This window comes from Suricata suricatta, chromosome 9 (genome assembly GCF_006229205.1).
Source record: "Suricata suricatta isolate VVHF042 chromosome 9, meerkat_22Aug2017_6uvM2_HiC, whole genome shotgun sequence".
NCBI classification, from domain to species: Eukaryota; Metazoa; Chordata; class Mammalia; order Carnivora; family Herpestidae; genus Suricata; species Suricata suricatta.
In genome coordinates this window covers 8,376,223-8,397,726 of record NC_043708.1, presented here as the reverse complement: position 1 = coordinate 8,397,726, position 21,504 = coordinate 8,376,223, and the positions used below count along the sequence as shown (strand labels likewise).

The window sequence follows — 21,504 nt, the reverse complement described above, 5'->3', positions numbered from 1 at the left end:
TGGGGGATTAATTATTTAGACTAAAGGATGCAAAGCAGTCCTTCGGGTCACATTCAGGCTAAAGACACACACACACACACACACACACACACACACACACACACACACTTTGCAACAGGTATTTTTTAATTATTCAAATTAGTTGCCATGTAAACGACTTTTTTTTAACATTAAAATCTGAAATCTTGTGTGATCTCAGAACTGTCAGACGCACAACCGAAAGCTCACACACCCACATGGCAACGAATACAGGGCCCCCAAACCTTTTTCCACAATGCTTTTTGCAAGTGCCCAAGTCTCTCATTTGTGTTTCCTGTCTGGGTTCTGTTAGCGTGGGTGTTTGTGAGCCCAGCTCAAGAGCAATCTCCCTTTACTACACAAAGAAGGCAAAGGGAAGGAATCCAAACCTGTCCCCACCACCACCACAGCCACCACAGCTGCCACCAAGAGATCCTGGAGCTCTTTGCTTAATCCAAGCCTCAGGGCACTCATTCAGGTGAACCTATCTGGTCCCTCTGCACTGAGTGATTTGGTTCAACATTCTCCAGCCCTGCTGTCTTCTTCACCTTGAGGCCTTTCTCCTTTTTTCCCAACAAATAATCTTGGGGATTAGATACAATAATGCCTTTGACATCTACTGTGAGAACCAAATGAAATAACGTCAGGGGAAGTGCCTAGTAAACTGTGACTACTACGTAATCATGTTATGAAGCCTCGTACACATTTCTCATAAAATAAATGGCTCTCTCCCTGACTTCCCCCAACTCCTGCGGAAACTCGGGTTTTGATACAGCTTGCGGGAGATGTTCCGGCATCACAGACTATACACATTTTGTGTTTGGCCCGCTGGGCCTTTGGTCAGGGTCGGCCATGCCTTTCAGCCAAAACATGATTGTAAGAAGATGTTTCTTTAATTAAGTGCAATCTCTTTCTTTATAGCCCCCACATCACTGACCTCTTCCCTGACCCCAAAAAGAAAGATTTACTATGAATTCAGAGGCTGGCGCTGATGGCTCCGGGCCCCGCCTCCTCTGACCTCTCCCACCAAAAGGCTCATTAACTCACACAACAGCCTTTTTCTTTTCAAGCTCAGTTAAAAAAAAATAGAGAGAGAGAGAGAGAGAAATGCCCATTCTCTTTTCCTTGCCCACAGTAATCCTCAAATTATGCACAGTATCTGGAACAGAAAAATGAACCCAAATTTAATTTTCTGGTTTCTGAAGAGACTTAATCAGGCCAAGAGTCTACGAGGAGGGAACCCCCAGGGATGCGCCCCTGAACTCTGGGGGGGCTACCAGCCACAAAGGCTGGACAAAGAGCCGGGCGTGTGTGTCTGTGTATATGTGCGCCTCTGCATGCGGTTTGTACGGAAGGTGATTGTGTGTGTGTATGTGTGTGTGTGTGTGTGTGTGTGTGTGTGTGTATCTGGGTGTCTTTTTGTGGTGTCTGTGTGGGGGGTGTGTCCTTATGTGTGCATCTATGTGTGTGTGTGTGGTATGCACCAGCGTGCGTATGTCTGTGCTATGTGTCTGCACAGAGCGTCCATGGGGTGCAGGTGTGTCTTCGCATGTGATGTGTGTTAGACGTGAGCGTGCATGCACGTGCGTGTGCAAGCACACATCTGTGGGGGGGGCGCCTCTGTGTGGGCGTGCTCGTGCACCTGCAGGGCTCATCATGGGCCCCCCCAGCGTGAAGGACTAACCACGGGCTCCACCCCGAGCGTCCTCAGCACCGCCTGTGTGCCCTCTCTCAGTGTGTCCCTGGCGGTCACGTGGATGACAGGTTCAGGAGGATTGGCACGGCTCTGAAGTTCTGTGATGCACGTCACAGCCAACCCCCCACTTGACAGCAAGGGGCTCAGAGGCAGGGCGGACCCTCGAGTCACCGAGGGACACAGAGGGACCTGGTGGCCACCGCTGGCGCTGGAAGCAATTTCTCCTGACACCCAGTCCAACACGCTCTCTGCCTGGACCCCCTGTGGGGGCTGGGGGGTGGTCAGGGCCCGCCTGCAGGGAGCTGGTCTTCCAGAAGGACCTGGCTGGGATCCAGGGTGAACAGCTTGCATACAAGGAACGGCCGGCCGGAAGTTGTGCCGCTGACATCCTTATGCGGGAATTGCCAAATGCTTCTCGAAAGAGCCCAGTAGGAAATAGTTTTGGCCTTGATGGGCTAAGAGACAGAACTGAAGATGATACGTAGGTACTTGAATAACCACCTAATATGTGACCATTTATTCTTTTAAAATGTTTTTAATTTTTAAAAATGTTTTAATGCTTGTTTATTCTTAGAGAGAGAAGGAGGGAGGGAGAGAGAGAGCAGTGAAAGGGGAGCAGAGAGAGGGGGAGACAGAGAATCTGAAGCAGGCTCCAGGCTCTAAGCTGTCAGCACAGAGCATGACGCAGAGCTTGAACTCACGGGACGTGAGATCATGACCTGAGCCAAAATCAAGATGCTTAACTGACTGAGCCACCCAGGCGCCCCTACTATGTGACCATTTAGACATGTAACCATTTAAAAATGTTTAAAACCTGTTGATCGTCGTGGGCTACACAAAAACAGGTGGCAGCAGGGTCTGGCCTACAGTCCAGCCCAGTCCCAGGGGGTAGAAATGTCAAAACAGACAGGTCTAAACCGATGGAACCAGAAACTGGAGCCAAGTCAAGAGAGTCAATGCCAGGGGATGTGAGAATGGAGCAGGAATCAGAGAAAAAGCAATGGAGGGGGAGGAGGAGCAAACCAGGGGTCACAAATTGGCTTTGGGTTGGGGAAGGCATGTCAGAGTCCCGGGGGTGGTCAGAGAAGGGTCTCCCAGCAGCACCAGGAGGCGTGGATGGAGACAAGTTCATGGCAAGGGGAGTGCTCCAGTGGCCGGGGGCCATGGCGGCCGAGAGGACCTCACCATCGCTGGTCCAGCCTGTCCATGGGCGGGAACTGCCCCCCCCAGGCTGCCTGATCCCCGTCCCATGCCCGGTTCTGGGTGAGTGTCCAGACCTGAAGTCTTTGCCGGGTCTCTCATTTAGTCACCCTGTGATTGGTCATGACCCCAAGGCGCCCACGGCTGCTGCACAGTCCCCAACCCCTCCGCCTGCTCCATGGCTTCACCCTGAGGCTCCCATGTCCCGTTGTCTTAGGGGTAAAGACTCTGAGCCTGAGTTTCTACCCAGCCTTGGACGACATGAGAGAACTGGAAGTTCAGTGCTAGGGGACTGAAGTCTTTCCAAAGGCTGGCGATGAAAGACAGGGGGAAGGGAAGCTCCCCGGACGCCGACTTTGCGCTGTCCATTGGTAATCCATTTTGCCTGACAGGAGAAGTGACTGTGGGTACAGGTCTACACAGACTGGTGAGCGGTGGCCAGCTCCAGAAATATGCTCGGGCAGATAGGAGCCTGGGTTTACGTTTTCGTCACCATTTTATTTATGCCTGACATACAGTAGGCGCTCAATAATACTCTTTACTTAAATATTCTCGACTTGACTTAAGGATGGTCAAGGGGCTTGAAAAGTTCAAGTTTAGGGATGGATGACAAGGAAGTTTGAAGGAGAGGTTTGTGGGTAGTCCCCTTGGAGCAGGCTCAGGTGCAGGTGCGCGTTGGGCTCTCCACTCATCAAAAGCCCATCTATACCCAGGAGGCTCCTGAGAGTCAGCTGGCCAACCACACAGCCTCTTCCCAGCCACTCGAGGGCCTGTTCATGGATGTCGTTAACCTCATGCTTTACAGACTTCAGGCTATCAAGTTCAGATTGTGAATGGACCCGAGGGAAACTCAGAGAGCACGGAAATGGATACACTGACCAGTGAGACAGGACGCTAAGTGACCTGTGTGTAGGAGAGGGAGGCGCATTGCACAGCGTGGGACTGCGTGTTTCTGCCGCTGTTTTCATTTGGGAGTTTAGATCGGGAACCAAGGGTCTGCATGAATATTATGTATCAAAAGGCGTGGACTGCAGGGAGCTCCGTTCACCACCCACTAAACCCCTTGCAAGATGCCCTCCTGTGACGCAGAGAAGGTAAAGCTAAAAGATTTCCAGACTCCTCTGCTGCCTGGGTGTGACCTAGGCTCGGCCTGCTCAGATTCTCCCGTGTGACCCGCAGTCTGGACAGAAGGCCTGGGAGGCAGCCTGGGGACAGGCGCCTGTGTGGCTGCAGTGGGGGTGGGGTGGGGGGGACAACAAGAGCCTTCAGGCAACAGCAGCAGCTTCCTGGCTGGGCAGATTCTTAAAGTGGGGCGGCTGCCTCCTGTTCCCCCAAGGAAGAGCCAGAGGGGTCCTGAGGCCGGGCTTGCTCCTGGAATCTCAGCCTGGAGTCCACGCCTTCAAGCTTCCGGAGACTTTGTGAGCCACCCAACACCCTGTAATTCATCTTTTTCTCCTTAAACCGGTTATTGTGGATGCAGTTGTCTGCAACTGGCCCCCAGCTGGTTCCAGGATCCCCCTTCTCCACGAGGATTCCCTAGGACACTTGCAAGTGCGGAGGGGACACTGCAGACCCCCGGCCGCATTTGCAAGGCAGGACGTGGGGGTCAGCCTAAGTATCCCACAAACTCCAGGTTCGGATGGTTGAAACAAGACATGTCTTCTGAACGCGCTGACCGTACCCAGGACATGGCTGGGGTGAGAGCAGAACGGATCGCCCCCCTGGCTCTGTGTTCACTGCGTGCTGAGCCCCGTGCATGCGGTCTGCTTTCACTCCCAACCATATCTCTTTGTGGGAAGTCTCACTCAGGAAGACTGGAGAACTTTCCCAAGGTTGCTAACCTTGGAGATGCAGTGACTGGGGGAAAAAAAGCATGCATCAGGCTGACTCCGAGCCTGTTCACAGAGTAGATCCAACCCCAGTTTTCAGGGAGCAATTGAGAGGCAAAAGAGAACTCTCATGTTTTCCCCAGGCCGTAACAGTCTGTACTTAAAAAAATAAATAAATGCAATTCTTATCTGGAATAATTTTAGAGAAGGTACCAAAATAGCACCAGTTCCCATATGCCATTCGCTGGGTCCCCTCGGACGCTAACAGCTTACATAACCGTGGGACGCTTGTCAAAACCAAGGGACACCGGGCGATGTTATTAAGGAAACCACAGACTTCATTTGTGTTTCATTGAGTTTTTCACTAATGTCCCTTTACTGTTCCAGGATGTGATCCAGGAAACCAAATTGCACTGAGCTTCTGTGTGTGTGTGTATGTGTGTGTGTATGTGTGTATGTGTATATGTGTGTATATGTGTGTATATGTATGTATGTGTGTATGTCTGTGTATGTGTGTATGTATGTGTGTATGTGTGTGTATGTATATGTGTATGTATGTATCTGTGTATATGTGTGTATGTGTATGTGTGTGGGTGGGTGGGTGTGTATATGTGTGTGTGTGTGTATATGTGTATGTGTGTGTGTGTGTGTGTGTGTGTGTTAAACTTTTCTTTTTGTCATCCCATCACCTTACTGCAAAGCAAAAGGGCCTCAATGATTCGCACATGGTCAAGGACGGGAAACCCACCCTCACGATGGAGAGAGACCGTCACAGGACAATTTGGAGCAATTTCCCTTGATGTCCGTTGGTAGCAGAGCCCTCCTGTTAGAAATTAGCCGGAGGCCGCGGTGAAGCCCAGGGGGTGCTGGGAGCAGTGACCGACCAGGAGGTGTGCCAAAGCGCCACGGCAGCCCCAGATCCCCGCGTTGGAGCCTGGAGGGAAGGGGCGCACCCCTTGAAGAGTAATCGAGGGAGGCAGGTGGAGAAAGGTCACCGCAGGAGCGGTGGGAGCCGGCTAGACGGTGGCGGGAAAGGCCAAGGCCGAGGACCTGGATAACGTTCTCACCAAGGGGTTTCCACGAAAGATGAGGAATCTCTCCAATTAAACACATCACGGCTGGGCTTGGAAGCCACAGATGAAAACAGAGGTAAGATAATTACTTCCATGACTAGGGCTGGTTGTGGGGGCGTCGGGGGAAATCACAGAGTCATAAGAATGACTGAGTCACCCAGCCAGGAGGAGGAGAGCTCCGTAAAGGTTTAGAAACCGTAGTTTTCCACCACAGCCATGTTCTAACGCCACAGTTCCTGACCCAGGGCCCGATGCCTCTGCTGTAGACAGAGCACACAGTCACTCTATGTGATGCCTGGCCTTCTCTCACGTTATGCAGGTTAAAGCTTTTTTCAAAATTTTTTTTACTTTTACATTTATTTGTTTTTGAGAGACAGAGTGGAACAGAGTGTGAGTGGAGGAGGGGCAGAGAAAGAAGGAGACACAGAATCCGAAGACAGGCTCCAGCCTCTGAGCAAATGTTCAGCATGGACCCTGACGCAGGACTCGAACCCATGAACCGTGAGATCATGACCTGAGCCGAAGTCAAACACGTAACCGACTGAGCCACCCAGGCGCCCCAAGGCTTTTTAAAATCAGCTGGACAGGCCAACCCCATGACCACCGAAAGGGAGGAGTGTCCCCGTGGACGAAGTTCTGCCTTTTGTTTTGTTTTGGGAGACAGATGATCAGAGGTCGAGGAGTCCCCCTATCCCAGCCCACAAGATTCACGAGGGCTTCTTGGATGGCTGTAGTTCATTGTCAAGTTGCTTTCCATATAACACCCAGTGCTCTTCCCCACAGGTGCCCCCCTCCATGCCCATCACCCTGGGCGCTGCCCTTAAGACGTTAGCCTGCGGGTCCCAAGACACCTGATGGACTCACTTCTTTCTCTCTTTTTTTTAAATATTTATTTATTTTGGGGAGAGTACGAGCAGGGGAGAGACAGAGAGAGAGGGAGACAGAGAATCCCAGGCACGTTCTGCGCCAACAGCAGCAAGCCTGATGCGGGGCTCAAACTCACGAACTGCAAGACCATGACCTGAGTTGAAGTCGGATGCTCAACTGACTGAGCCCCCCAGGTGCTCCTGGACTCACTTCTTAAAGTGAATTCCTTATAGCAAACAAGCACTACTCCTGTTAACGGCTGGCGGTGGAGAGTCACTGCCCACTGACGTCAGTGACATCAGCTGCGGCAGCGAGGACTTCATGGGGTCACTGGTCGCTAAGGCTCTGCTGTCCTCCGAGGACAGACTGTCCCGTCTGAGACCCAGGGAGCAATGGCAATGGTGTTGAACTCCAACACCACATGCCAGGGAACCAGATCTTGCATCTAGAAGGTTCCAAGTCCTTCGCCCTCACAATTCTGGACACCACTTAGTTTATACAGAGTCTAAAACCCGGTCTCTACCTTTTACCAGTCCCTCAAGGAGTGAGGGATCAAAGACGCATTTTTCTCACCTGAGAGGTCCTTCTCTCCTGTTAATAAGTGATGGAGGGGGGGATGCCTGGGTGGCTCAGTCGGTCAAACGACTTTGGTGCAGGTCATGATCTCATGGTTTGTGAGTTCAAGCCCTGAGTCGGGCTCTGTGCTGACAGCTCAGAGCCTGGAGCCTGCTTTGGATTCTGTGTCTCCTTCTCTCTCTGCCCCTCCCCTGCTCGCGCTGTCTCTCTCTCTCTCTCTCTCTCTCTCTCTCTCAAAAATAAATATTTTAAAGAAAAAGTGATGAGGGTGTCTTCAGACAACAGAGTAGGAAAAGTATTACATGCTTTATTAAAATAACAGCCGATTTTGAAAATTTGGGAGTGGGGGGAGGTTACATAATGCAAGAGTCAAAGCCTTTCCAGTTTAAAACTTTCTCATGGAAAGTGTGCTAAACTGAAGCATATACGCTTTCTGAGCAGAAGATTCTGGAACCAATTTCCCTTTCCTTGGCAAGCCAGGGCCATTGCTGGGAGACCTCATTAACAGGCGGTGGGCCTGGGGTTCATGCTGGTTTCTTAGACCTCTCCTTGTTTGTGGCGATGGGACCCCCTTGTCTTGTACCTCCACGCCTCTCTGGGCACAACTCCAAGGCTCAGAAACCAGATTCCCAGCCCTACGAACTGTTTGTTAAACAATCCACCAAAGAGCGGCTTTGATCCAAGGGCCTCCCGTTATCTGCCCGGTGCCTGCCCCGTCCGGGGCTATCTGTCTGCTCAGAGCGCATTTGGAATTCTCAAAATCCGCTGGGTCTAGATTGCAGCCTGAGGTCTGGGGAGATGCTGGCAATGTCATTGAAGATGCTTTGCAGGTGACGGTGATGTCCCCGTTGAGCCAAGAACCACTATCGTCCTGAGTTCAACCTCTGCATAAACCAGGCGTTGGCTGCCGCCTGGGAGTCAGAATTTAAAAATCAGTCAGCCTCAGCCACACACCCTCTCTCTCCTCACAACCCCTTCAGACAAAACCCCTTTGCCTTCAGGGGGAAAAAAAGGTGTTCTGAACCACACGAAGCCTCATAGACCAAAATAGAGATTTTTATTTCCAGACACAAAGCCGATACATTTTTAAACACCAAAGGCAACAGGAAAAACATCCAGCCGTCTTTGAGAACGCGGCTACTTCCAACTCCAGCGACAGAAAAGGGCTGTAAACTTGGATGTGACTTTGAAACGTAGCGCTGAGAAGAAGCTAGAGGAGCCCACGCACCCCTCCCTCCCTCCCGAGCAGGGAAGGCTCTGGGCTGGTCGTGGACTTGATATGAACCGAGATAAAACACACATGTTCCAGGACGCTCATTTGGCTCTGTCGCTGCTTGCCTTCCCAGAAAGCTTGATTTATTGCAAACGCATGTTTTACAATCACAAATAGTATGACGGGAGTGGATATGGTCCCTGGGAAACTGGTTACATAACAGAACATTTTAAATGGTGGAGTTAGTTTGCTTTTGACGCCAAACCCCCCTTAGGTGGCATCCACACATACACAACCCATCCCACCGACCATCGCCTGGTTCACCCTGCATTAACCAGACCAGACCAGCAGTGTAAACAGCCGGTCACTCTTTGGGGGCAAAGGTGGAGCCCCTTTGCCCCTGAGGACTTGGCTGGGGGTGGAGAGAGTTCAGGAATGTGGCTGATGCCTTCAGATGGGCGTCTGTGGAGGCCTGGACCGTCCGGTTCCCGAGCCCCCCTGCCCCCCGTGGGAGAGGGGACAAGCAAACTAACAAAGCCATCAGGCTCCATGCTTTGGAACAAGAGGACTTGAGATGGACTTGAAACAGACTCATCCCTCCAAAGCTCATCCTGGAAACTTGCCTTTTTCCTGCCTCTGGCATCTCAGGTGCCCAACAAATTCTACCAACACCCATGGCTTCTAGAACACTGAGACACAGACAGACACGTGGAACAGGAGAGATGTGAAGGAGCCTAGGACCCGTCGAGCTAAGTTCTTCTTCACGCCGTCCCAAGAAAACAGAGAGCACCATTTCCAGACCAGCTTATGGAAATTTCCAGATGGCAGAGAATCCCAGGGGTCGTCTGACATTCCCCTCTGTGTGGAGAATGACAGGGGGACAAACAGCCGTTTCTGTAAGAAGCATAAAGTGCTGTCATCGGGGGCAATGCTCTGGGCCCAACACAGTCATCTTGAAGATGCCGGACACCTCTGGTGGGTCGATTTTCCAGAAGCCCAGGGCGGAGAGCCAGGCTGCCCAGTCTGCTTCTGGGCCTCTGCGTGTATATAGCATGCACACACCATACTCCCACTCACACACACACTCACTCACTCACACACACACACACACACACACACACACACACACACTTCCTCGGTCCATTTCTTCCTTGCCAGTGAAGCTTCTAGAGCATGCATGGCCTCTGGTCATAGAGAGAAAATGTCTCTTTTTTTCTCCAGTAGAAGAAATCGGAGCAGGTAGTGAGGACACAAAGCCCCCTCGGTCCCCACCTGCCCTGGGAGAGGTGGCCTGTCGCTGTTCTTCCAGGGGAGACCTGCACCGGTCCCCAACCTCTGGCACCCATCCGGCTGTTGCCAGGTCCCCATGCTGGTGGGAGGTGACAAATTCCCTGGAGGGGGTGGGCATGGGGGGAGAGCCCTGCAGCCTGTGCTCCCAATGTCATCCTCAATGAGTCAACTGGCCCCCAAGGCAGTGGCAGCTGGGGCCACCAAAAGAAGACAGGTAGCTGAGACTAAACTTCAGTGGAGAGGCTGGACCCCTTCACCACTGGGTTCAAGTCCCAAAGGGGCCACTCACTGACTCTCCGGTTGCTTGTAGGCTAACCCTCCCTAAGCTCTGCTTTCCACAGGATCATAACCCTAACACCGGCATTTAGAAGGAGTCAGGGGGCACCTGGGTGGCTCAGTCGGTTGAGTGTCCGACTTCAGCTCAGGTCAGATCTCACGTTTGTGGGTTCGAGCCCCGCATCGGGCTCTGTGCTGACAGCTAGCTCAGAGCCTGGAGCCTGCTTCAGATTCTGTGTCTCCCTCTCTCTCTGCCCCTGCCCGTTCATGCTCTGTCTCTGTCTCAAAAATAAATAAAACATTTAAAAAAAAAAAAAAAGAAGGAGTCAGGGTGGGGCACCCGGGCGGCTCAGTCTGTTGAGTGTCGGACTTCAGTTCAGATCATGATCTTGCAGTTCATTTTAAGCCCTAAGTCAGGCTCTGTGCTGACAGCTCAGAGCCTGGAGCCCGCTTTGGATATTCTCTCTCTGTCCCTCCCCTGCTTGCTCGCTCGCTCTCTCGCTCTCTCTCTCTCTCTCTCTCTCTCTCTCAAAAATAAATACTTAAAAACTTTTAAAATCAGGGGCATCTTGTAAGTCCTGAATCGAGGTTTCTTCCCTCCCCTTCACATCAGAACAGGAAGAGGGGCTGATTGCTGACCCCCGGAGCAAGCATCCTGGAAAGGAAGCCCAGGCCCTTTGGGGAAACAGACCTCTCTGTAGGATCACTGTCCCGCCTGGACACGGTGGTCGGGTACCAACCTGTGAGCACCAGTATGTTACCATGACAACGACCGCAGGTGGGGGGCGATGCTGAATTGGTTGACTGTTCTCTCAAGCTCTGGGCGCTCGGGTTGGAAGGTCCGTTTTTAGACTGTGAGGTTTGATTTAATTCCCTTTTAAAAACAAATTCCTCCTTCTTCTCACTCTGAAGACAGACAGACAGAAGGCATTTCTCTTGTAACTGGAACCGAGGGAGCAGGATGGCTGGTGTCGGCCCTTTGACTCCCCCCTCTGCTGGAGGCCAGCTGATGGGAGCCACCTGTGGGTGTGTCCAGCACTCCCGGATCTGCTAGAAAGTGCGGGGCTGCCCTGGAAAAGCTCAGAGGGCCTCTCTTTCCAGGATTTGCACCCAGGCGTAAACTCCTGTTTCAGAAGAAATGAAAGCAAATGCGGAGTTCCTGGGCGAATTCCAAACACAAAGGTGTTAAAAAGCTTAGCCCCGGGCCGGGCCGGGGCAGGGGAGGCGCTGTCTCTGCACACTGTGGCCAAGCAGGGGCACCTGACTCACTTGCCTGTCCCCAGATCTTACAAAGAGGTGAGCCTGGAAGCGCCCTGAGTGTGGAATGGACGCTTGCAATACCTTGGGGACAATAAGGACTTCGTGGACCCAGGGAGCCCTGCCACCTGGTGGCGCAGGTGGGCGGTGGCGCGTCATGCTCTCAGTCCACTGATGAACGTCCTCCAGGCTCTGCTGGCGGAGCTCTAGACCAAGACACGGAGGGTCCCCATATCGGAGGCAGAGGCATCTAAGCGTCACCTCAATCCACTCCATCCTCTGAATCGCTAAGACCTGCCAGTTTTGTTGGGGGGCGTTCCCGGGTTCCTGCCGAGGTAAAGGAACCGCGTGACACAGTCTGGCCAATGAGGGGGCAGCAGAAGTCTCCAGGTGGAGCTTCTGGGAACGCTGCCGAAATGGAGGGCGGGTTCAGCTAGCTCATTCACCTTGTCCTGCCTGGAACCCAGACGTGATGACAGGAGGTTGTGCAAGCACCTAGGGCCAGGTGGTCACCTCGAGGGAAGGGAGGGAGCTGCAGAAACCTTGGCTCTGACATCCTTGAGCTGAGCGAAGGATGCCAACGGCTGCCTGGCCCTAGATCTCTCAGGATGAGGGGAAAGCAAAGTCCCTGGTTATTTACGTCAAAGTTGGTGGGGCTGCATCTAGACAGTTCCCTCCACGCCGGAGCCCACCACCATCTTCCGAGAGTGCCTAACATCTCTAGTGGCGCGAGGGATTCCAGGGCTAACTTCCCCTTTTATGGTGCAAGGTTGGTGGCAGGGAACCCCCCAAGGTCACCCAGCTGTTAACAGCAGAACTCCCTCTGCACCCTGTCCAGCCCTGAGCACTCTGTCACCTGATGCGGTGAGACCGCTCCCTGCCTCTGGAACTCACTCCCTGCATCACTGGGTGAACAGGAGCTGTCGGGACCTCAGTTTCCTCATCTGTAAAATGGGCACAGGTTGGAATAAGAGGGTCGATAAAAGCCCTCCCACCTCTGATAGCTTAAAAAAAAAAACAGGTAATTTAGCATTTCCTCCTCCATTTTGCTTCCCCTAAAATTCTCTGTGGTAATTCCTCCCCTTATCTGCTTTCTGGAGTTAAGTTTGTATCCCCCATGGGCTAAACTAAGGAGACTGATTAGACTGATTTGATTGGAAACATCCTAATTCCATTTTACTTTTAATAATTTTTTTTTAGGTTTATTTATTTTTAAGGGTGGGGGAGAGAATCCCATGCAGGCTCCGAACTCATGCGGGGCTCGCTCTCCCGAATCGTGAAATCATGACTTGAGCCAATATCAAGAGCTGGACGCTTAATTGACTGAGCCATCCAGGGGCCCTGGGAACATCCTAATTTTAAAATAAAAAAAGAAAGGGGGAGGAGGGGTGGAGGCCAGAGTTGAGAGTTTTCTGAGGGGGCTGGAATCAGGGACAAGGAGGTCAGACAGGTTTTTCTCACATGCCAAATAGGACTGATTAGCGGCAGCTGCCTGGGTGGTTTCCAGAAGGACCGTGACGTCCATGCAGGCCAGACAGGGGAGGGGAAGAGCTCAGTGATCAACTAGCAGGGTCTGCCACGGATGCAGTCATAGGAGGGTAGGTGCGTGCGTTTAGTGCTGGCCTGTGCTGAGCTCGCGGTTCACGGCCTCACCACCTCCCCTGTGTTGCTGATGGGGCCTGGGGACCATCAGACTGGGTGACAGGAGCAGGGCCGGGGGAGGCCCGCCGGAGGAGCTGAGAGGAAGAATCGGGGTGCAGTCCCGGCTGGGCCAGGGATGCAAGAGGCTCCCCGGATGTCCCTGTGCCACCACCCGTGAGAGCTGCTCCAGTAACAGGTTTCAAAGGACACTGTTGGCATCTCAGGACTCAGAACACGCAGGACCCCTCCCAGCCCCCTCCCCACTCTAGGTACTGACTCCCTCAGGGGGCTGCTCAGTGCCCTTGCTCCGGGGACTCGCCCTGGGGGGGAGGCGGGGGAGGGCATGGGGATCCTAATTCTTGGCCAGACTGATTGCTGGAATGTGCACTAGTGAGCCAGAAGATCTCCAGTGGGGGAAAGTGGGCTTCTCAGTTTGGTATTTCCAACCACAAATTTTTTACCATGACCCGTGGCTGCAGACAAATAATTGTGCCAGTAAAAGAAATAGCAATAAACATGCAGTGTTTGAGGGCTTGCACGTCCTTGCCCTTAGCCTTGGGCCTCCCCAGAAGCTTCTAGAAGCCCTCCTCAAGATATAGCACAGCCCAAGGGACCACCCCTCATGGTGGCCCCCAAGAGACAGCAAGACCCTCACAGACCACATCCTGGGCTATCCCGCTGCGTGCCCCTCCAGCTTCGGTGACAGTGGTTTGCCCTGCTCCAAGAGGGCTGAGGGGCAAGGACAAGGGCAAGGACTCCACTTGGCTGGCATCTTCTAAGGCACACACTGTTGCCCTGGGCCGTGAGCTCCTGGAGGGCACACACAGGGCATTATTCACCTGAATTCTCCGGCACAAGCCGGGGACAGACAAGGGACTGGAGAACGCCTGTTGCATTGGATTAAAGAGCAAAGAGGCACAGGGCATGTCTGCCCCCTTGGCTGGACAGAAAGCGGCAGACGCGGGCTCCTGAGCGGCCGTCGGGAGCCCCCCACTAGTGACCGCCCGTCTCTCTCTTCAGGGCCACGGGCAGCAGGCTCCCGGCCCTTCCTCGGCCCTGTTGCAAGACACTGACTCAACTCCCACCGTGTCCTCCTCCTGTTTCTCCTTCTTCCCTCCCTGAGAGACCAGCACAGGCACTTCCCAAACTGCGCCCCCTCCCTCCTCCTGCCTTCCTGGCCGGGCTCTCCTGTCCTTCCAGAAAAAACACTGCATTTGGGGAAACCAGCAGAGTTGGCCGCTTTTGTCTTCTAAGGACTCTGAGAACGGACCTAAAGGAAGATACAGTGGCTCTCCCCCCGCCCCCCCATTCCTAGAGGCCACAGGACACCCCACAAGAGGGATGCTATACTCTAAGAATAAAGAGCGGCATGTGGATGAAATAAAATCATACGAGGCCAAACCTCCAGGCATCTGTGCTTATTAGTACTGTTATTTCCATTCTGTCTTTGGGCAGTGAACACCCGGCCACTGGTCCTTGTCCCCTCGGATAGAAGTCGAGACCTAGAAAGGTCCAGCCTGACGCCCCTCCCTCCCCTCCCTCTGTAATTGCGGCAGAATGCACAGAACATGAAATTTTCCATCTTTGCCTCTTTGTAGTGCACTGTTCGGTGACGTCAAGTCGTCTGTCCCCTCCTGCCTTTGCCCCTCATTCGTCTTCTGCTCCTTCCTCGGCTCCGTCTGCCGTCTCTAACCAGGGCTGATTCATGGGCACATCCCCAAAGCTTCTGCAGGGCCGCCTGGTGAGATTTGATTGGATTGCCTCCTAAACTGTGCTGTGGGGCAGCCTGAGCCTCCTGCCCCCCCCCCCCGCCCCCCACAGGCAGGGTGGGCCGGCATCGCTGGGCCCAGGGCACAGGCAGTGATGGGTCAGGAGCCCTCAGCTGACACACACTGCCCGGGGTCAGGCCTCTCTCTGCCCTCTGCCTGCCATTCTCCTTGCCCCCCACCCCCCGGGGCTGTAAAGGGTCCTTAGCTTCCTTCCCCTGAGGCTGCCCAGGGACAGACACCCTTGAATCCCTCTGCTCCCTGCTGGGAACTCCGGCTGCTGTCTGAAGCAAAGAAATCAGAGGTTGTGAGAGACAAGGGGGGTCCCATCCAGCTTGACCCATTTCCTGGGCATCTGGGGGGGAGTGTCACCAAACACACTCGCCTCTGGGGTTTTTAGTGCAATTAGACAACCACAGCTGAGGCCCCCACCCTGTGCGGGGCACCGGATCCACACTCGAGGCTGCCACGCCTGGGACCCCACAGGAGGACAGAGGTGCTCAGCCCCCAGACGGGTGGAAAGCCCTGCTTCTCTGGGCAGGAACCCGTGTGAAGGGGTCTGCGGAAGACCCTTGTGATTGTGGCCCCAGGTGACTGTTCCTGGAGCCCAAGGGAGAGCTGTAGGGAGGCCCATGTGGGAGCTGGCCTGTCCCACCCAGCAGGGGACCGAGAGCTTGCTCACTGAGATCCATCTGCAACACCCCCCCACCCCTGGCAGAGCCAGCCGGAACCCCCCTCCTCTCCTGCCAGTGTGGGCTTTGCACAGAGCAGACCTGGGTTCAAGTCCCACCTCTGCACAGGCAAGTGTCTCTGTCTTTGGGCCTCAGCTTGCCCATCTGGAGAATGGAGGCAAAGTTCACACATCATCCCAAGAACGGTGGTGGGGATTAAATGAGATGTGGCTTCTCCGGTGCCTACTCGGGGGTAGCCACGAACACCAAACAGAAGGCACGCCTGTTTTTGATGCCATGGCCCCCTCTGCTCCTCCCGGAGTCTCTGGGCCGCCTCTGCCATGCGCATGCGCACATCCTACCCCCCCCTCTGGCTGCTTTACGAACACCCTCGGTCCTGCCAGTGCCCGTCTGCACAGCGGTCCGACTGAGAGAAAGGGCAGGGGGACGGGAGGCAGCTGAGGAGGGTGACCAGCACCTTGACCATACTCCGTGTTTTCCTCTTCCCCCTCCTCCTCCCCGCTCCTCTTCTCCCTCCTTCTCCTCTGCCCTCCTCCCCACTCCCGTCTCCTCCTCATCCTCCCCTCCTCCCTCCTCCCTCGGCTCCCCCCTCCCATACCCTCCCCATACCTTCTCTTCTCTTCTCTCTCTCTCACACACACACACACACACACACACACACACACACACACACACACACACAAGCTGGGCCCAGCCGTGGTCTTCACATCTCTCTCCACGACTCTCCCTCTGGGGACGGAGGGAAAACAGACACGCGCAGGTCCCACTGGGCCCCTTCCCACACAGCACCTTAAACCTCTCTAGTTGTTCAGGAAGCTAGAAAACCATACAAATCCTACCGTCCGCATCCACTGTAAGCAGGAGAGATTACATTTGAAAAGCACCAGTGAGTGGGTTGCTATTTCACAATTGTATTTATAAGAAAGTAATGAAAATATCCATTCTCTTTTTTTAAGAAGTTATGCAAACAAGCAGGCTCTGTGGCCTCATTATCAAAATTTAAAAAATACATACAGATGCTCCCGCCCCTGTCCCCGCCCTTCCGCGCCCGGGTGGGGGCTGCAGGCGGTGCACCTACAGTGAGCCCGGGCTTCAGAACACCTTCCTGCCTCTGGCTGTGTGGTCCTGGGGAAGTTCCTCCCCCTCTCAGGCCTCAACCTCCTCGCCTTCGAAGCTGGAGAGTAGGAGGTGCTCTAAGGCCCCGCCACAGTCTGACCTTCCAGCGCGGACCCACACAGCCCGGGGAGCGCCTGGGCTCCCCCACGTGGCCCAAGGCCCGGGTTCACCAGGAACAGTGGCCGCCTGCAGAGACCTCGGTTTCCTAGGATCTGGGGAAAAGTGTGCTTTTTGAGTGGGAACCAAGCCCTCTTCTCCGCGGCTGCGTTTTCCTGCCCTGAGAACGTCCAGCTCAGCCCAGTGGAGGTGAGGGGGTGGGGACTGGGTTCTGGCCCCGGGCTGCTGGGGGGGTGCCAGGTGTGACAGAGTGTGGTGGGGTGGGGCTTGGTGCCGGCAGTCAGGGCCCTCCTGGGTCCTCAGTTTCCCTTTTTACAGGGCCTTTCTGAGGCTGACACTTCATGATTCCAAAGGCCTGCAGGGGCCCCTCTCGGTCTACTACTTGTATGGGGGGCAGACAAAAACGGTTTGTAAAAAGAGGGCATCCAGCGTTTTCCAAAAAGAAACTTAGTGTTCATTGATTTAGGGGAAACAAGATCCAGTTATAATGCTGTTAATTATCCAGTTATAATGGAGGAAGGGACATGTGTCTGGGCTCAGGGCCCGCACAGGGTCTGCGGGGCCCCTCTCTGGGTGGGGGGTGGGGGGTGGGAGCATGGAGCTTAACTGCCTGGTCCGGCCCAGAGACAGCCTTGTTGGGTCCCCCTGTGGGGACACGTGTGGGAGCTCTCTGCCAAGAAGACCCTGTTCTCGTTAAAGGAAGAAGCAGAGACACCTGGACAGACTGAGCCCCAAGCCCCGCCTCTCACCTCCATCTTCGACCCTGGTTCCCTCTGCCTGGGGTGTCAGGGGTCCCCTTTGACCCTTCATCTCGAGTCATGGACAGTGGCAAACAGCCCAAGGTGACAGAAGGGCACACTTCTCATTCTCCGTGAGGACCTTAGCGATGAGGCCTCTCTCCTTCCCTTCCGCTTGGCCAGGGAGCATGAACGAACCAGGCCTGCAGGCTGGGGTCACGGCCACCGCCGGCCGCCACTGCTCTGGGCTATCAGAGGCTGAGAGGCGTAGGTTCGTGCCCCCAGCCCCACACCTGCGCCCGGTGCCGATACTGTGAGCGGGTAGAGTCCTGGGTCCTGCCCGTTGTCGTTCTTCTTTTCCATCCTTGATCTCATGCGATCACCCGTCACTTCTCGCTGCTGTCACCAGGTCTGCCTTCGAGCCTCACCATGACACTTCTGCCCCACAGCGTCTAAGCCGCTGTCGTTTCGTTCTCGCTGTGCCCAAAGCGAAAGCCACTGGGCTGAGCGAGGGCTCTCCCACCGACAAACAGACATCATACATGTAACAATACATACCGAGCGCATCTACATACAGAGGATATAAAAATTCGGTGCATCATTATCTACTCGCACATAGGACACCTTTAGTATAAACAGACGAAGACGACACCGTATAAAAAGTGGTTGTGTTTGGGGGACGCCCGTCCAGTATTTATGCCGAGGCGGCGTGCCGCGTGCCTCTGATTCCAGTTTCCGGGGTCCCCTCGGAAGGGGCCCCGGGGCTGACGGAGGGCTGGGGGAGAGTCACCTGTGCGCCCCAGCGGGTTAGGTGGGTGGGGGGCCGTTGTAGCGGAGCATGAGCGCGAAGGAGCGGGCGAAGTTGTTGGCCAGCGCGCAGCTGCGGTTCTCCTCCCCGACCGGAAGCAGGAAGAGCAGCAGCAGGAACAGCAGGAACAGCAGCTGCAGCGGGAGCGCGGCGAGGCACGCCTTCCGGAAGAGGGGGCGGAGTCCTCGCCACCGCCAATGTCGCGAGCTCTGCGGAACCAGAGAGGGATGTGTGAGCGCCCTCAGGGGCTCTGAGCCAGAGGGGAGGGCAAGCAGATAGTCCTTCTGGGTCTCAGTCTTCCTGACGGTCAAGTGGGGCGAAGGCCAGTTTTGCCAGAAACCAAGATCTCTGGCTATAAATCTTGAGAAGGACACTCAGTGTCTCCAAAGTTCAAACTTCTCATCTCTAAACAGGGGTAAAAATAGTGCCTACCTGTCAGGGTCTTCTGAGGATTACAGGAGACAGAGTCCGGCAACGGCAGGTGCCCAAGGCTGCTGCCGTGATTGGTTTGCATCATTAGTACCTTCCCTACCTAAATCAGGGTCATTACTACCGTTGTTCTCCATCGCTCTCTCCTCCTCCCCCACCCTCTTCATCCTCCACACCACAAATATCACCTGAAGGCCAGACTCCTGGGTCCAAATGCCTATTAGACTTTTTTGCTCCAGTGTCCACAAAAGTGGGTAAAGAATATTTCTGAAATTCTAGAGGGACCAGTGAGGTTGTGGCTTCATGGGATGTCCTTCCTGCCAAGGAGTGCAGGGCTGAGAGCTGGCTAGTCTCGAAAGGAGAGGCCCCCTGGCCACAACACAACTGTTATAGGGTGGGGGTGTGCACTAGGTCGCAGTGCAGACTTTGTCACACGGTATATGTGCCTGGGGGAGAGTCAATAACCTCTCCGAGCCTGTTTCCTTCTCTGATCAATGGGGATAAAACACCCACCCCCAATTGTGGTGAGGACTCAAAGCAAAGTATAATTTTTTATGCATCAGATTGAAAGTACAGAAGCTTTGGTTAGTAGTACTATTATCGTAGAATATGTCTGTGGACTCCCTGAGGAATCAGAGGTTCGCCCTCCAGGGCACCAAAAGCTATAGTCAAGTGATGATGATGGTGACGATGATGATGATGGTGTGGATGATTACGATGATGAGGGGCAGGGGGATGGTGATGGCTATGAGAGTGATAATGATGAAGGTCATGGTGGTGGCGGTGACAATAACAATGTTGGTGAGGATGATGGTGGTGGTGGTGACAGTGGTGATGATGAGGAGGAGGAGGATGATAAGGGTGAAGGTGATGGTGATGGCTATGATAGTGATGATGATGAAGGTGATGGTGGTGGTGGTGATGATGGCGATGGTGATGATGGTGGTGGTGGTGGTGGTGGTGGTGGTGGTGGTGGTGGTGATGATGATGACAGTGATGATGGTGGTGATGATGATGACAATGATGATGGTGGCGATGGTGGTGGTGGTGATGATGGTGATGATGATGGTGGTGGTGGTGATGATGATGATGACAGTGATGATGGTGACAGTTATGATGGTGGTGATGATGATGGTGACAGTGATGATGGTGATGATGGTGACAGTGATGTTGGTGGTGATGGTGGTGGTGATGGTGGTGGTGATGGTGGTGATAATGACAGTGATGATGGCGGTGGTGATGATGGTGGTGATGGTGGTGATGATAATGACAGTGATGGTGATGGTGATGATGATGGTGACAGTGATGATGGTGGTGATGATGACGATGACAGTGATGATGGTGGTGGTGATAATGATGATGACAGTGATGATGGTGACAGTTATGATGGTGGTGATGATGATGGTGACAGTGATGATGGTGATGATGGTGGTGGTGGTGGTGATGATGATGATGACAGCAGTGATGGTGATGGTGGTGACAGTGATGTTGGTGGTGATGGTGGTGATAATGACAGTGATGATGGTGGTGGTGATGATGGTGGTGATGGTGGTGATGATAATGACAGTGATGGTGATGGTGATGATGATGGTGACAGTGATGATGGTGGTGATGATGATGGTGACAGTGATGATGGTGATGATGGTGACAGTGATGTTGGTGGTGATGGTGGTGGTGATGGTGGTGATGATGGTGGTGATAATGACAGTGATGATGGCGGTGGTGATGATGGTGGTGATGGTGGTGATGATAATGACAGTGATGGTGATGGTGATGATGATGGTGACAGTGATGATGGTGGTGATGGTGGTGGCAGTGGTGATGAGGAAGCATTGCTGAATGCAGGTGTTCCTGGGCCGTTCTAGCCCGAGCACTTCTGACTCTTTAGTTCTCATACCTGATTCACCTCACCTGCTGTCTGGCCCCAGCTCTCTCCTCCCAGTTGGTAACACTGGATCCTATCCCTCCAGCCTCAAATGTTCTCACTTCCCAAAGTCCTTTGACACTGACTTAGTAAAAGCAGACTCCCTATAACCCACATGGCGGAGAGGCACTCCTGGGTGCGGAGACTCAGGAGTGGGGGACAGTAAGTTGCCCGAGCACCTGAGTGAGCATGAGTTCCCACAGCTGCTGGGCTGGGGGACGCAGGGCTGGTGTGTGCTCTTGCCCACCTGCTGGGCTCTCCTGGGGCTGCCTCAGCCTGTGTGGACTCTAACTTGACTCCCTGACATTTCATGTTGATGCTGCCTGATTCCAAATCTCTGACCCGTCCGGGAGAAAGAGCGACAACCACATGCTACGGACTCACTCTAGCCTGGCCTTACCCCAAATTGAAAACCTATGATTAATGGTCTCCCAAACAGGGAATCTGATTACAGGGTCCTTTTGTTTGCACCCACATTCTCAGAGTTAACCCTTTGCTCACTGAAGTGAGGAGCAGTGTCTTGGCCACGATCCTCTGGGGAAAACCTCTGAAGGTCCAAAGTATGTTTGCATTTATAAGTTTTGACAAGGGGTGGTCTTTTTCAAAAGACTTTGACTGCCTGCCCAGTGGCTGTTCATTTAGAGCTTGACATGTTTTAATATGGCCCTCAAATGCTTAGCCCCCCCCCCCCCACACACAGAGGCATGAACAACCTTCCAAGAAGTCAACAAAGAAGTTGACGATCTCAGCTCTTCCCGGATTCGGGAGCTGCTCTGTGCCTCAGTTTCCCCACAGAAAGGACTATGTGTGTTCCACCCAGTTAGATCCGTCCACAGAGAGAAGGGGCTTCCTCAGGAAGCAAGAAGCTCCCAACCCTCAAGCGTAGAGAGGAGGGAAGGCAGCACCTGGGGGTGGGGAGGAAACAGGTCATGTAATAAAGGGCAACTAAACGCTTGCGGGTCCTTCAGGATCTCACATG

General features: G+C 53.8%; 1 protein-coding gene across 3 annotated transcripts in view; it reads right to left on the bottom strand.

Annotated features, from left to right (window-relative positions):
• Positions 1 to 16,285: 16,285 nt before the first annotated feature.
• The window catches only part of SYNE3 (spectrin repeat containing nuclear envelope family member 3), an 89,368-nt gene continuing 84,149 nt past the window's right edge, over positions 16,286 to 21,504 (bottom strand). Inside the window, exons 17-18 of one of the 3 annotated variants that reach the window (XM_029951051.1) lie at positions 18,605 to 18,669; positions 18,343 to 18,381 (exon numbers count right to left, since the gene is read on the bottom strand). In XM_029951051.1, coding sequence (XP_029806911.1) covers positions 18,625 to 18,669 — 45 coding nt within the window. In that variant the 3' untranslated portion in view covers positions 18,343 to 18,381; positions 18,605 to 18,624. Of the gene's footprint in view, positions 18,382 to 18,604; positions 18,670 to 21,504 lie in introns of all 3 variants that reach the window. The other 2 variants (XM_029951052.1, XM_029951050.1) reach the window with 2 other exon arrangements.